The sequence below is a fragment of the Macadamia integrifolia genome, chromosome 1, assembly GCF_013358625.1.
Source record: "Macadamia integrifolia cultivar HAES 741 chromosome 1, SCU_Mint_v3, whole genome shotgun sequence".
In the NCBI taxonomy this organism is placed as follows: Eukaryota; Viridiplantae; Streptophyta; class Magnoliopsida; order Proteales; family Proteaceae; genus Macadamia; species Macadamia integrifolia.
Genome location: NC_056557.1, coordinates 28,843,659 through 28,858,164, shown reverse-complemented (window position 1 = coordinate 28,858,164; position 14,506 = coordinate 28,843,659). Strand labels below are relative to the sequence as shown.

The 14,506-nt window shown below is 38.1% G+C and overlaps 1 protein-coding gene across 1 annotated transcript; it reads left to right on the top strand.

Annotated features, from left to right (window-relative positions):
• Window positions 1-1,545: 1,545 nt before the first annotated feature.
• Window positions 1,546-9,286, top strand: LOC122072992. Its single transcript, XM_042637464.1, has 2 exons — window positions 1,546-2,256; window positions 8,351-9,286. The coding sequence occupies exons 1-2, from the start codon at window positions 1,771-1,773 to the stop codon at window positions 9,011-9,013; spliced, it is 1,149 nt and encodes a 382-aa protein (XP_042493398.1). The 5' UTR covers window positions 1,546-1,770; the 3' UTR covers window positions 9,014-9,286.
• Window positions 9,287-14,506: the final 5,220 nt, after the last annotated feature.

Sequence of the window (14,506 nt, the reverse complement as noted above, 5' to 3'; positions counted from 1 at the left end):
AACTGAGACAATCATGATGAAACACGGGCCATCATGGTCTTTGAAACAATCTTGATGAAGCACAGGTTGTCTCTGTTGATATTCAACAATACTAGAAACATGATCTATTGTCTCTGTTGATGTCCTATATACCAGAAAATGTGATCTCTTATCTCTATTGATATTAAACATATCAGAGACTTGATTATTACACTATGCAATGAAATACAAAACTTGGAGGAAGTACATTACTTCAAAAAAAAAAAAAAAAAAAAATGAAAAATAGACTTGTTGTCTAAATTTGTTTGATCTGTTAATGATGTCCTTTTTCTTTTGTTGAAATCCCTTTTATAGCTTGGTTTCCACAATTTGAATAGTTAAAACTGTCCGAACAACTTGAAATTGTACAAGTGTCATTCCCCTTAAACTAATAAGAACTCCACCCTTGGTTTATTTCGTGCATCAATCTGTCAGACAGTATTTGATATGTAATACGATAGCCTAATTAGTTGATCTGACCGTACTCAATCAGCCTGATCGATCAACTTGGTGATCATTCTGATCGATCAACTCCTTAATTTTTGACTAACTTGATTACCAGTCAGCTTAATCGATCAGCTTCTTAACACAATCAGTCAATAGATCGACGTTCCCATAAAACAAGTCTTGTATACTAGATTTAGTAAAATGGGGTACCATTGATATATCTGGATAATAGGTCTTGATGGTGGAGCGTATCGGATGGTCGATTTGATCATTACATGATCTTCAATTCTCCCGGGGCAGATAACGTGGATAGCTATAAATTAGCCTCGTGGATGGTTCAGTCTGGCCAATCCAAACTCCAAAGTGTTGGTTTGATAGATAAATCATTCTCTGTTTTGCTTCTTATTTTTCCACTTCTTAACTAAGCTTTCATTCTATCACTGAAGGGGAATGGACATTCATAAAGGCTTTTGTATGTCGATCGAGATGTAAATATGTAGATATATGGTTGTTTCCATGTATTGAATACCTTCAATAAGCATACCTTCAAGCTCCAATGGGGCGCGGTGAAGTTGGATCTATAACTCAACTGGACCGAAACCCCTCATCTCTCTGCTTAGTACACTAGGCGGATGTTCAGACGGCAGGTCAGCGGCGGAAGAGGAGGGCGCCGCTGTGCTCCATGGCCGAGGAAAGAGGCATTGCGAGAATAGTAGAAATCGATGAAGTTTCTTTGGGCCGAAAGTGACATTTTTACGCGGAAAATCATTTTAGCGTGAAGAAATAGACAAAGTTAAATCTGCTAATGACGTTGGAACAGAAGAAATTTCCATTACATATAGGATGATGTGTAGGAAAAGTGTGTAAATAATTGAAAACATGGTTGACATTTGATTACCTCTTTGACCCGCCAATATCCCCTCTTGTAGTTTCCCTTCTCTTTCCAGTCTCCTTTTCAAATACGCGCTAAAAATTAATGAGAAAAGAAAGTAAGAACCGAAACAGCTGCGCCCACAGTCGCCCATAATATCTCTATATAAAGCAAGGGAACATCCTCCAATTATCTCGAACATACTCGAACCCTGATCTACGCAGATTTTGAGGCTTATATATATTTCTGACACTTCTCCACATAGATTCTTATCTGAAGCTCACTAGTTCATATGTATCTTGATTCCTTTTATAAAAAATTCTTATCCACTTGAAATCTTTGAGGGATTTTTAAATTACCCATTTGAGTTTCAGTCATACCCATCTTGAATTCTTTGATTTCAATCGAGTTGGTTCAGAAGTTCAGTCACGGAAATGGAGAGAAGAGCTCAGGTTTCTTTGCCGGAGAAGAAGGAGAAGAGAACTATTTCCATCGATCCTAAAGCGCCCGAATGCAGCCAAACTGAGCGGGTTTTCCGGTACTTCGACATGGATGGAGACGGGAAGATATCGCCGGCTGAATTGCAGAGTTGTGTAAGGATGTTGGGCGGTGAACTGTCGGAGGAAGAGGCAGCGACTTTGGTGAGCTCCGGCGATGGGTTTTTAGGGTTTGATGAGTTTGCTAAGTTGATGGAGGCAGATGGAGAGGAAGAAAAGGAGGAGGATTTGAGAGAGGCTTTTTCTATGTATGAGGAGAAAGCAGGGTGTGGTACAATAACTCCCAAGAGTTTAAAGAAGATGCTGAGTCGACTCCATGAGTCGAGGACGATTGAGGAGTGTAAGGCCATGATAAGTACTTTTGATCAAAATGGTGATGGAGTACTTAGCTTCGAGGAGTTCAGAGCTATGATGATGATGCATTAATTAAATGAAAGATGGTGTGGATCAGGTTCTCGTACGGTTAAATCACACAGATGGAATCTACCGAAGAATTAGTTATTGGATAGATTTCATTTATGTGGATCAATTCCGTACAAGAATTCTCTTACCATTGTGTTCATGTATGTAATTGAATAAAATTGAACCACCGGTCCACCCAATGGTCCCTTGGGGATCAGCCGACTCTCTTGAACAATTGTTTGATCAGTTGTTGATATTGTTTTTACAACATTTTATGCAGGACCGAGTCTACCTGCATCCATAGTGAAGGGGGATCTATTCACTGTTGGTGGCTATTCAAGGAGGGCGGGGATGAGATTCTCAGATCCTTGAATCGCGTGGTGGACCTTATCGCATGGTGAAGGGCAACTTTGTCCTTTTATGTATATTTTCTTCATTTATTTTTTAGATTGAGTGATGTAAATAATTTGAATCATAAGCCAATCCAATGATAGATTTGGCATTGGTTGTTTCTTTAAATGATTGGTGGATCAGTTACGATCTTTCCTAATTGTTGATTACTTGACATTTTAATTTGGACTCCGTACAACTTTCTGTATGTGGTGAATGAATTAATTACTCTTCATATACGTTCATCTTCAAACACATGTCCTCAATGCAATTACCGCAATAAGCGAGTCCGGATTCTCTACCCATATGGGGTGTCTTCCCACATGGGTGAACACCTATGAAATTAATTCTCTTTTATTTATAAGGCATTCAGTTGAGGTAGAGGTTCCATTTCATAGGTGCTCCCTATGTGGGAAGACTCCCCATGTGGGTAAAGAATTTAGATTCACAACAAAATTGGTTCATTATTTTTTTTTTTATTATATTAATTCCCTTTTCAATAGAGATAAATTTCTTCCATATTAAGTACGTTAGGGAAGGAAATGAGAAGGATTGAGATCTTTGAAAAGATACAAGAAGAATGCTTCGAGATTGGTACAAAGAGAACTACTCCAAGGGTAGGCCAGAGAGGAGGATTGATATCTCCTAATAGATATTTGAAGTAGGCTTCGGGAAATGTGTTTGTAGAGTAGTTAGCTGTGAACTAAGTAATTAGGGGTGCAATAGGGCCGGGTTGAGTTGGGTTTCTAAAAACCCTAACTCAACCCCGAGTCCCCTTAACTGGGCTCAAACCCTCCCTGACTCTGACTCAGGATCGTAAAACTTTAACCTTGGTCCTACCCTTCAGGGTTCAGTCCAACCCTTATCCATTCTGATTGGCCCTGATTTTTCAGGGTCGGGCCGGGATGACTCTGATTGACCTTGACCTTGGTTTGCCATCAACGGCTGGGTATACCCTGACCTGCAAAATATGAAATAACTTAAAAATAAAAAATATTCATAATAAAGAGGAGATAAAAAATACAAAGTTATAAATTACTTGTCATGAGGAAAACATCCTAAAACAAATATTCAAACAATACAAATAACTCCAACTATTATGGTAAACAAAGAGAAGATCATCCTAAGAAAGCAAAAAATCAAAAAAATTTCAATTATTTGTCATGATAAATGAAGAGATCATCCTAATAAGACAAACAATCTATAAAATTAGGTTAAACTTAGGGTTAACATCAGGGTCACAATCAGGGTGCAACTATTTAGTAATTAATGGTCCGATTTTGGTTTTATCCAAATAAATGTAAATCAAACTAAAACCGAACCATATACACTGAAACCGAACCGATTAACACCCTTGGATACCATTGATGATTGTTTACTAAAAATAATTAGTAAATAATAAACCTACCCCGTTTAGATGGGACTTGGCTCCTCTACAGTTCCAGGCTGTGTTGCCGATTTAGTGGTCCAGACTAAATAGCTGACATGTTGATGATCTTCAAATTTAAGGAAGAGGAGCAAGGAAGATGCAAAAATTCAACTGAAGCTGAGAAACATAGGGATTGGTTAATCCATAGGCTCTGTTTGATTGTAATAGGAATTTAAAGGAAAGGGAAATGAAATTTTCATACTTTAGAAATAAATGTTTATAATCATTACCCTATGTGATTGTATAAACTAATTAATTTTATTAACCATATTTAATAATGATATATTTTATATGTAATTTTTATTTTACATATTATAGCAAAGGGTTTTGGATGGCAAGTAAAGTAAAATTTTATAACCAAATATGAAATGATTTGAAGTTAATGTTAAAATCATATGGGTAATGGTTACATATATTTCATTTTTTAAGTATGAAAATTTCATTTCCTTTCCCTTTAATTCCCCTTAGAACCAAACATAACTAAAGGAAAAACCCTCTCCGTCTCTCTCTCTCTCTCTTACCCCTGAATCTATTGCTCTTCTCCCTCTTGCTCTCTTTTTCTCTTCATTTTCTACTTCTTCTCTAGTCTCCCTTCCCTCTTTGGACAATTTATAGTCCATTTTATAAATATAGTGGATTTTGTTCCAGTTTCAAGCTCAATGAATTGCAGCTGTGTGGTGTTTGAAGAACCTGAAGTTCTTTTAAATTCTTCTACCTTTGATTTTTCATATACTTGAATTAATTAACCTCCACCGAATTTGAATACTGTACCTTATCCATGCTAACATAACATAAATCCAATTTTTTGAATTTGATATTTCTACTTAAAGAAGATTTCTCATCGTTAAGTCTTCTCTACGTACTTGGAGCAGGACATTTATTTGCATCTTAGGAAAGGGACTATTAACCAAAGTTAGTTAATTTCTGCATTTGGTTCGTTACTTATGACCATCACAGGAGTTACATGATAAATGAATGATTGAATATACAGGGCGGTGGGAGACAGAATCACAAAGACGAGGAAGAGGAGAGGAGAGGAGGAATGTATTCAGGAGAGAGAGATGAAAACGGTTTTAAAAGGGTTTTCTCCTTTGAGATGGCCTATTCCCATGTGTTTCTCACCTTGAGAGTTGAATCCCTTTATTTTCGTCACTTTCTTTCCTTAGATCTGGAATATATCATCCAATTTGCCATCAAGATAGATTCAACTTCTCTTCTAAGCGTTCATTATCCAGATCTTATTCATAATTATATAGACAAACGTTATATGTTTAGATGATGATCTAGGTGCGTTGTTCTCCAAATTTTTATTAATATCTCGTCCTTCACGTTTTGTCTCAAAACATTAAAATCATCAACTTATCGGGTCTACAAGTTGACCTAGACGGACGCTACGAAGAGTAGCCTGATCCATTGGCAACGCATTCACGAACTGTGAAGGAGCTGAAGCCGCCTGGATCTGGATAACAACACTCTGACGGTTCTTCTCAGAAACACGTGTTGCAGTCGTTTAGATGATCTTCGGTTCTGTCGACATCAAACACGTGGCACCACGTGGTTTACATCCATTGAAACACGCTAACGGACGTCACGTGTTGCGAAGTACCCGTTTCCGTAATCCTGACGAGGGGCTATGTATCTTTCTTCTTCCATCAGATATGTGGTATGTGCTTGTCACGCGGTTGTGCCTTTTTTCAAGAAGTCGGCTGTGCGGTTTTTCTTTTATTTTTTTATTTTTATGGACTTGTAGCCAAGTTTGGGGTCCCCCTTCTCCTACTAATCCTCTTCCCCTACGCAGAGATTCTTTTTATTAAAAAAAAAAAAAAAAATACTGGTCTACGTCAATTTTGGCTATGTTTAAGATAGATTGCATCGTTTTTGAGTTATTTTTATTTTTTAATATTGAATTAATATTGGCTTATAAGTTTGTTTTTGAACTTGGACCACAATGAAATCTTACATATATAATATATAGTGCAGATATATTTCATAAAGAATATTTTAAATAAAATTTCCTCAGTCGAAAAAGTAGATAATCAATAATTAAAAAATTGAGTTAATATGTTTAAGTTGTAATTAGAATAAAGAGAAGTAAATTGTATGGGAATGATTGATAATTAATATAGAAATCAATGGATAAATAGAGTTTGCAAATTGCAAAATCATTGCTAGAAATCAAATCATTGTTTATCATTTAAAGAGGAAGATGACTTGAAATCAATGGATGACTAATCAGTGAAAAATTAACTAATACTGGCATAAAAAAGTGAACATAATGAAGAGATTAATCAAAGCATTATTATAAATCAATTTTCTCATTCATAATCTCATACACATTGATTTTTGACAATTGTCCTTATAAATAGAAAACTTCTCACTAATATTGAAATCAATGGATAATCAAATAGAATGTATGAACATGATGCAAACTCCTTTGAAAGGACGTGTCTCTACCCATATAAATAGGTAATATAAGAGAGAAAAGATGTGGGAAAGTGTCATTTGCTTTAATGTTAAATCATGCCAAAGCGTAAAAACACTTAAGCTCGTTGTCAAAAAATATGTTACATTAATCAGGCCCAAGCCAACCCTACACCAACTAGATTGGATCCGGCCTGGCTTGGTGCACGAATATTTGAAAAGAAATCTCAGACCAACCTTGGACATAGGGGTGTCAACGGTCCGGGTTGGTGCGGTTTCTGTCCGGTTCCACCAGTTTCGGTGTGACTTTGGAACTGACCGAAACCGACCCATTAAGGATTTATCGGTTTCAGTCCAGTGTCGGCTTCGGTGCGGTTTGGGTTGGGGTTGGTACCGGTTTGGATTTATCAGGTTCATTTCGGTTTGGATCGGTTTTTTAAACCGGTATGGAGCCATTAGGAAACAACCAAATGCTGAACTGCTGAACTTCGGTTTTTTAAATCGATTTGTAACCGGGTTGGTTTTGGTTTTTGGTCTAGTTTGGATTCGACTTTCCATACAAATGTATACAAAACTATGCAAATTTTGATTTTTTTAATGAATTTTGGAGTGTTTCGGTTTCTTACCAGTTTGGTTTCGGTTTTGGTCTGGGTTTTGAGTCGATTTCGGTTTGATTTTGGGTTCATCCGGTTTTCGGTGTGGTTTGGTTTGGTTTTGGGGTTGCAATATTCGAAATCGAACCAAACCAATAAGGCTTTGGTTCGGTTCGATCTAGATTGTTATCGGTTCAGTTCGGCCGGTTTTACCGGTTCGATTTAGGAATTGACACCCCTACTTGGACATGAGAGAAGAGATTGCATCTTTTCAAGGAACTTACCCTTATATTCCCATAATATATGTAAATGCTAATCGTCTCCTCCTTTGGCTCTTCCTCCTTTGTCTTTGCATGCTGTCTAAAACATAAAAAAATGATTTTCTTTCGTCAAAATCTGTTTCGTGGTTGAACAAAAATGTCAGATTTCGAAAGTTTCTTTGAAGAAGCAACTAATAAACCATCATTTTTTTTTAGAAGCAACTGATGAACCATCACCCTCAATATTCAAGTTAGGAAAAAAGAATCATTTTATTTTTCTGATGCATCAAATAAGAATTCCAATCAAAGCCAACGTGAGATCTAAACATTTTTCGTTTCTGAATCTTATCTTGAGCGTTGATCATCTAGGTCGGTCCATAGATATCTAGTCGATCAACATGTGTATAGACGCTGATCCAATGGTCTTGGCATGGCACCTCTATTCTAAAAAGCACAGCATTCAATCATCGCCTAAACACATGTTAATTGTCAAAATAACTAGGGGCGCGACCTGAGTTATCAACGTCAGCGCTCAGGAGAGATCCGGATCCACAGTATTCATTCACTGTTTTGTATGTAGTCAAGTGTAATTGATAGCGACGGGGAGCACCAGCAGGCGAGCTAAGTAGCTCAGTCAATGTTTTTGGGGAGAAATGGGAGAAGTTAGGGGCATTATTGTGGATATTCTCAGCTCCCTTCGATGATCTTTTTCTTTCTCTACCAAATCATTGGAAAATGTGAGAATGAAAGTGCCGGTGGAGGCTAAGCGCGTTTAGTCAAGGGAATGGAATTTTTCCCTTCATATATTCCCTTCATATATGAAAATATGAATCTGGGAATCAGAGGCGCGTTTAGTCAAAAGTCTGGGAAATTAATAAACTACCCTTCATATATTCCCTTCACCCAAACACACTCTTTTCCCCCTTCCTATCCTGAAGTCATGATCTGAGAAGTTTCCACTTGCAGATATCCATATACGCGCATAATCCAGAAGATAAACAACTGTAAGTGACCGCCTCTGATTCCCAGAAACCTATATATACATCAATCCCTCCCAACCTTCTCTCCAACATAATCTCAAACCTGAGAGAGATCTTAACTTACAAATATCTCTGTTGTCTCTACTAATTCAATTACCCTTTTCTTTCTCTTCTCCTCTCGTTCTAGTTCTATCTCTGTCGTTATCATTCTCTTCCAATTCAAACCCAATTTCCCAAAATTTCAAGCTTATAGAGATGATGACGAAGGTCGAGAAGCGTTCTCTATCTTTCAATCCTGATTGCAACCACCTCGAACGATTGTTCCGGTACTTCGACGAGGATGGTGATGGCAAGATATCGGCGACGGAGCTGCAAAGTTGTGTGAGGACTGTGGGCGGCGAGCTGTCCACCGAAGAGGCAGAGGCGGTGGTGGGATCATCGGATTCGGATGGAGATGGGCTTCTTGGTATGGATGATTTTGCGAGGTTGATGGAAGGGGATGGAGAGGATGGGGATTTGAGAGAAGCATTTGGGATGTATGCCATGGATGGGTGTGATTTTATTACTGCAAAAACCTTGAAGAGGATGCTGAGACGACTCGGTGAGTCGAGGACGATTCGTGAGTGTAAAGGCATGATTAGTGTTTACGACTTGAATGGGGATGGCGTGCTTAGCTTCGAAGAGTTTAGAGCTATGATGCGTTGAATAAACAAAAAGCCATTCGATCCCCACCTCTTATTCCACATTCTCCTTGGGAGAGGGTTGAAAGGCAATGTGACCCTTTGGTTAGTGTCAAGATTATTGGGAGGATACATAGAAGCATCAATATGAGTGAAATTTCTGCTTATGTCAAGGCACAGGAGCACACTGCTTTTCAGGGTTTTTCCTCTTTTTATATGTAAATTGATTTTTTTTCTTCTAATGACATTATTTATTCAATTATTCAATAAATTAATTAAATCCCAATTTATTGGATAATCTCATGTTTTTTATTTTTCCATACGAAATCATTTGTATTGAAATAATAAAGAAAAAAGGAATGTACATCAATCGAGCACTTTTGCCACAAGCCAGAGCTTCTATCCTAGAAGCCTCCCCCACCTTCGGCATTGCCATTAATAGGGAAGGAGACCTAGGATACCATCATGCTATAATACCCCTACCAACACTAATTAATTTAATTGAAAATGAGGTTGCCTTTGAGCATCCCTTTCCATCTCCATTCTGACCAAAGGTAGCCATGATAGAGGAGGTGTTGAGATATCAAGCTTTGCTGTGGATTTAGCTAAAAAATCTACAATGGGATTTGCCCCGCGATAGCAATGAGTAATCTTCCACTCCACAGCACTATGATAGGGACCTAGATTTGACCACCTTTGACAAACACACCAAGGAGTGAGGCCTTTAACTACTAAGGTCACGATAGCCACTGAATCACATTCTATCCATAACCGCTGAACACCCATCCTCTTAGCATGTTTAACTCCTTCAACCACTGCCAAGAATTACGCTTCAATGTGTGTTCTAACTCCCAACGCTTCTCTGAAACAAGATAGCACCTCTGCCTTATCATTGCGAAAATCCCCCATGCATCTGCCTTACCTAGGTTTCCTAGCAAGCAATCATCAAAATTTTGTTTTAACCACCCAGTTGGAGGAGCACACCAAAATATTACAATCATCTCATGTGCTCTACGCTAGCCAATCTGCATTCCGATACTTCATGCACATATGAACTCAGATAATGACAACGTCTTCCCTGATAGAACATAATTCTGCAAACTGATTTCAGCTTTCACGTGAGCAAAACACTGCTCTGGGGATCTAAACACACCTTCATGTAATCTTGCATTTCTCTCCATCCAAATAAAAAAATGGAATAAGAATGAATCCCGACAGCCATACTATTTTAAAAGAGTGAAATTCCGAATGCTCCTTCCACCAATTGAGACATCCTATAATTTCACTAAAATCTAGTAATCTCACTCCAAAACAGTCACAGAGGTTCCTCCATACATGAGAAGCATAATTACATCCAAAAAATAAATGAGTTGATGATTCCTCCTTATTTCCACACTAGACACACCTGGATGATAGCGAAACTCCTCTCTAGCGCACCTCTTCGTCAATTGACAACTTACCCTTTAGAAGTCTGCAGCCAAAAATAGTTTGACGGGGTTGCAAGTTAGACTTCCAAATGATGGAGTACCATCCCACCACTGGGCTGGCCTTTCGAATTAGCTTCCAAGCTGATTTAATCAAGAAACTATCTAAAGAATGAAGACCGATTCCAATGACACAAATCCAAAGATGATGGAACAATCGAACTCTTGGCAAGATCGAAAATCTCTGATAGGAGATGTGACTGCACCCTGGGAAACACCCAATTGCTCTCTTGAATAAAATCAGAAACCTTAGACTTGGATCCCATAAAAAAAAATCGATTAAGACCCGAATGTTCAGCAATAGATTTATCCACTAGCCATCTGTCCACCCAGAATTTATTTTATTTCCCTTCCCAACTATCCACCTTTCATTCTCTGTAATCATATTCCACACCTTCTTTATCTCATGCCAAATAGAAGAGGCTTTATACCCTTCTCTGATATACCCATCCTCCTTCATAAATCGAGCATGAAAAACTTACTATGATTGTATCCTCATTTTCAATCTGCCACAAAATCTTGCATAAACATGCCCGATTTACATCTCTTAACCTTCTAATACCCAAGCCACCCTCCTTCTTTGGCTTGCACACATCATCCCATTTGACCACAATTTTTTTCACCACCTCCATGTCACCCGTCCAGACAAAATTACGAATCCATCTCTCTACCATCTTTATAATAGACTTAGGCCACTAGTAAACCACAAAACTATGCATTGAAATACCCAAAATGACCGATTTAACCAACTCAACCCGACCCGCTAAAGACAACAACTTACCTATCCATCCAGCTAACCTACTCTTGATTTTATCCACCCAAGGAAGCATATGAGTTTTGTTCATGCGACCTTTAAAGATCTCCAGCCCTAAGTACTTAGTGGGAAGATGAGCTTCCTGGATCCCTAAATAAGCACTAATGAATTGTTTCCTATAAGGAGAAATCTTCCCAAAAAACAACTTACTCTTGTCCAAGTTTATCTTTTGACCTAAAAACTCCTGATACTTCAATATAAAATTGTGCAAGTTTCTAACAAATCTAGCATAAGCATTCATAAAAAAGAATACATCATCTGTAAAAAGTAAATGAGATGGAGATATTGCACTTCTAGTACCAAGAAAAGGTTTCAACTTTCCTGCCATAGTAAGACCCTTCAAACCTCTACAGAACACCTCTTCAGCCACAATAAATAACACTCGGGACAATGGATCTCCTTAATGAAGGCCATGACCAGCACCAAAAAAAACCAACTGGACCACCATTTACCAGAATGAAAATTCTTGTTGTAATAAGGATCTGATGAATCCACTGCATTCACTTTGCTGAGAAGCCAAATTTACTCAAGAGTTGCAAAACAAAATTCCTAGGACAAAGAGTCATACACCTTTTGGATGTCCAATTTAATTCCCATCCCACCACCCCTCACCGCCACATGCACCAAATTGGCCAACTCCGAGGCCAGACTAATATTTGCATAGATGAATTTCCCTTTCTGAAAAGCACCTTGTTCTTCTGACACTAATCTGGGGAGAAGTAAAGATAATCTAGATGCTAAAATCTTAGATAATACCTTAAAGAAGAAATTCCTCATGCAGATAGGACGGAATTTATCCAAGGAAGTCACACCCACCACCTATGGAATGAGCGTGATGAAACAATTATTTACTCCCTTCGGAATCAGCCCCTTGAGAAAAAAGCTTCTAATCGCATTGTAGAAATCTCTTTCAACAACTCCCCAACAATGCAAAAAAAAAAAAAAACTACCAGGGAACCCATCCGGCCCTTAAGCACTATCAGGATCCAATCCCCATAATACAAATTTTATTTCCTCCCATGAAGGCAGAGCCTCCAACATCATATTATCACCATCATTCACTTCCCTTGGAATGTATTCCAACAAATCCTGGTGGGAAAGCACTGAGACTCTCCATGGAAGCCTTCATAATAATCAACTATACTCAGCCACACCCTGTTGATCTGAAACCCAAGAACATCGCTGCATTTTAAACAATGAATTTGGTTTCTTGCCCATCTCAACTTCATAGACATGAAAAAATTTAGAGTTTCGATCACCTGTCTTCATCCATTTAATTTTGGCCTTTCGGCCCAGAGCTTCTCATGCAACTGGTTAGCCTTAAAAAGGGCTGCTTTTGCATCAGCCTCCTTACTAAACAATTCATCTGTCATCTCTGAAGGCTCTATAAGATCTTGCACAAAAGATAAACTTGACGCAGCTCTTTCAACTTCATTATTAAGGTTTGGAAAGGTGGCTCACACCCAAGGTCTCAACACAAATTTCAAACACTTCAACTTCTATGATAAAATATAAATCGGACACCCCATAACCTACTGATCCCAAACCTGTTTGTACACCGAAAGGAAACCTTAATCCTCTATCCAAAAAGATTGAAATTACATGGACAAGTTCTTGGTTTTGGGATGACATTAGAAATCACCAATAAAGTACAGTGGTCAGAAGCTTGACCTATAAGAGTACATTTCGAAATATTATGGAAGACATCCAACCACTTCTCATTGCAAAAACTATGATCCAAGACCACCGCAGCATGACCCCAACGCCTGTTGTTAGACCATGTATATTTCTTCCACTGCAAAGGGATATAAAAAGCTCACATTCATCAACCATCGCCTGAAACTCAGCTACAAAACCAATATTAAACCTACATGTACCCTCCTTTTCATGAGAGACGAGGGTTGCTAGCTCCGACCATAACTCCCTAAGTACGTTTCTAAAACAGCTTGCTTGAATAAAAGATAACCCCACCGTGCTTCCATACCACTCTACTAAAATATAATCTCATGTTTGCTAAATTTTCAATAGTTGAAAATCTGTTGAAAATTATCCCATCACCTTTCCACGAGAGATAAAATGAATATGCAAATCAAATATTTATTCAAGAAGTCTAAGTCCATAAAACTTTTTAATATACTACAAAGGGCAAGTCTTTTCTTTCCAAGAGCGGCTTCCTCGAGACACAGAGATGTGCACCCCCTAGGAGGGGTATAGTCGTCATTGTGCATCCCTTCTGTCTATGACATAGGGACTACTCTAGTATGGAAAACTTCATCCCTATTATAAAAATTGTTGAGGGTGGTAATCCCAATCCATAGCATTTGCTATCAAAAAGTAATTAAAAGAAGAGTTGATGGTAGCGACACGATGTGTTGCTAAAGGTTAGTGACACGAAGTGTTGCTAAAGGTTAGTGACACGAAGTGTTGCTAAAGGTTAGTAACACGAAAATCGTTTTTAGTCATCGATTGTGTGTTAGATGAATCTTGACCATTGATGAAGTAACCAGTAACCACATCTCCCAAAACTCTCTGTCACCATGAGAGCCAGATTTTAGAAGACCTATATTTAGAACCCATTTATCCAGGTTTGGAGATCCATATTTATAATCCACATAGCCATACCCGATTATAAAACTTAGTTGGCTAGATCAGGATTAGATTCTCACCTTTACAAGTTGGCTGCTCAACTTTGCCAAAGGTAATAGCGATGACGACTTCAGTTTTTTTTGTGCTCAACTTTGCAAAACCCCTTTTGACGCAGATATTTCCAGGTAAGGATTCATACGACTCTGTTATGATGAATCTGTTCTATGTTGTCTAATTGTTGAATGCTAATATAGTGGAGTAATATGCAACTTATTTATTATTTGTGTTTAGGGTTTACTATAGTTTCCACTGAAGTAAGAAAGGTGCAAAATCGGGGTTATCATCCCAAATGACTGACTTTCTTAGTCATATTGCCAGAGAGATTTGTGTTGATGCTATGTCCAGAGTGGTAGAGCCACATTGAGATTCTGCTAGGTGTTTGAAAGGAGCCTTGTTGACAGCAATGCCGAAGGTGGGGTCTCCTCTTCTTTCCTATTAGATCTGTTTGGTCATCTTTGGTTTATTTTATGGGTTTTGTGTTTGAATTTATTTATGGGCATAGAGTTTTTTTTTTTTGTTTTCTCATTTGACCATAAAAAAAAAAAAAAAAAAAGAAAAAAAAAAAAAGAAAAAA

Coding starts and splice junctions, on each gene's coding strand:
- LOC122072992 (XM_042637464.1), top strand. CDS start 1,771: ATGGAGAGAAGAGCTCAGGTTTCTTTGCCGGAGAAGAAGGAGAAGAGA. Junction 2,257..8,350: donor GAGCTATGATGATGATGCAT/TAATTAAATGAA, acceptor GACCGCCTCTGA/TTCCCAGAAACCTATATATA.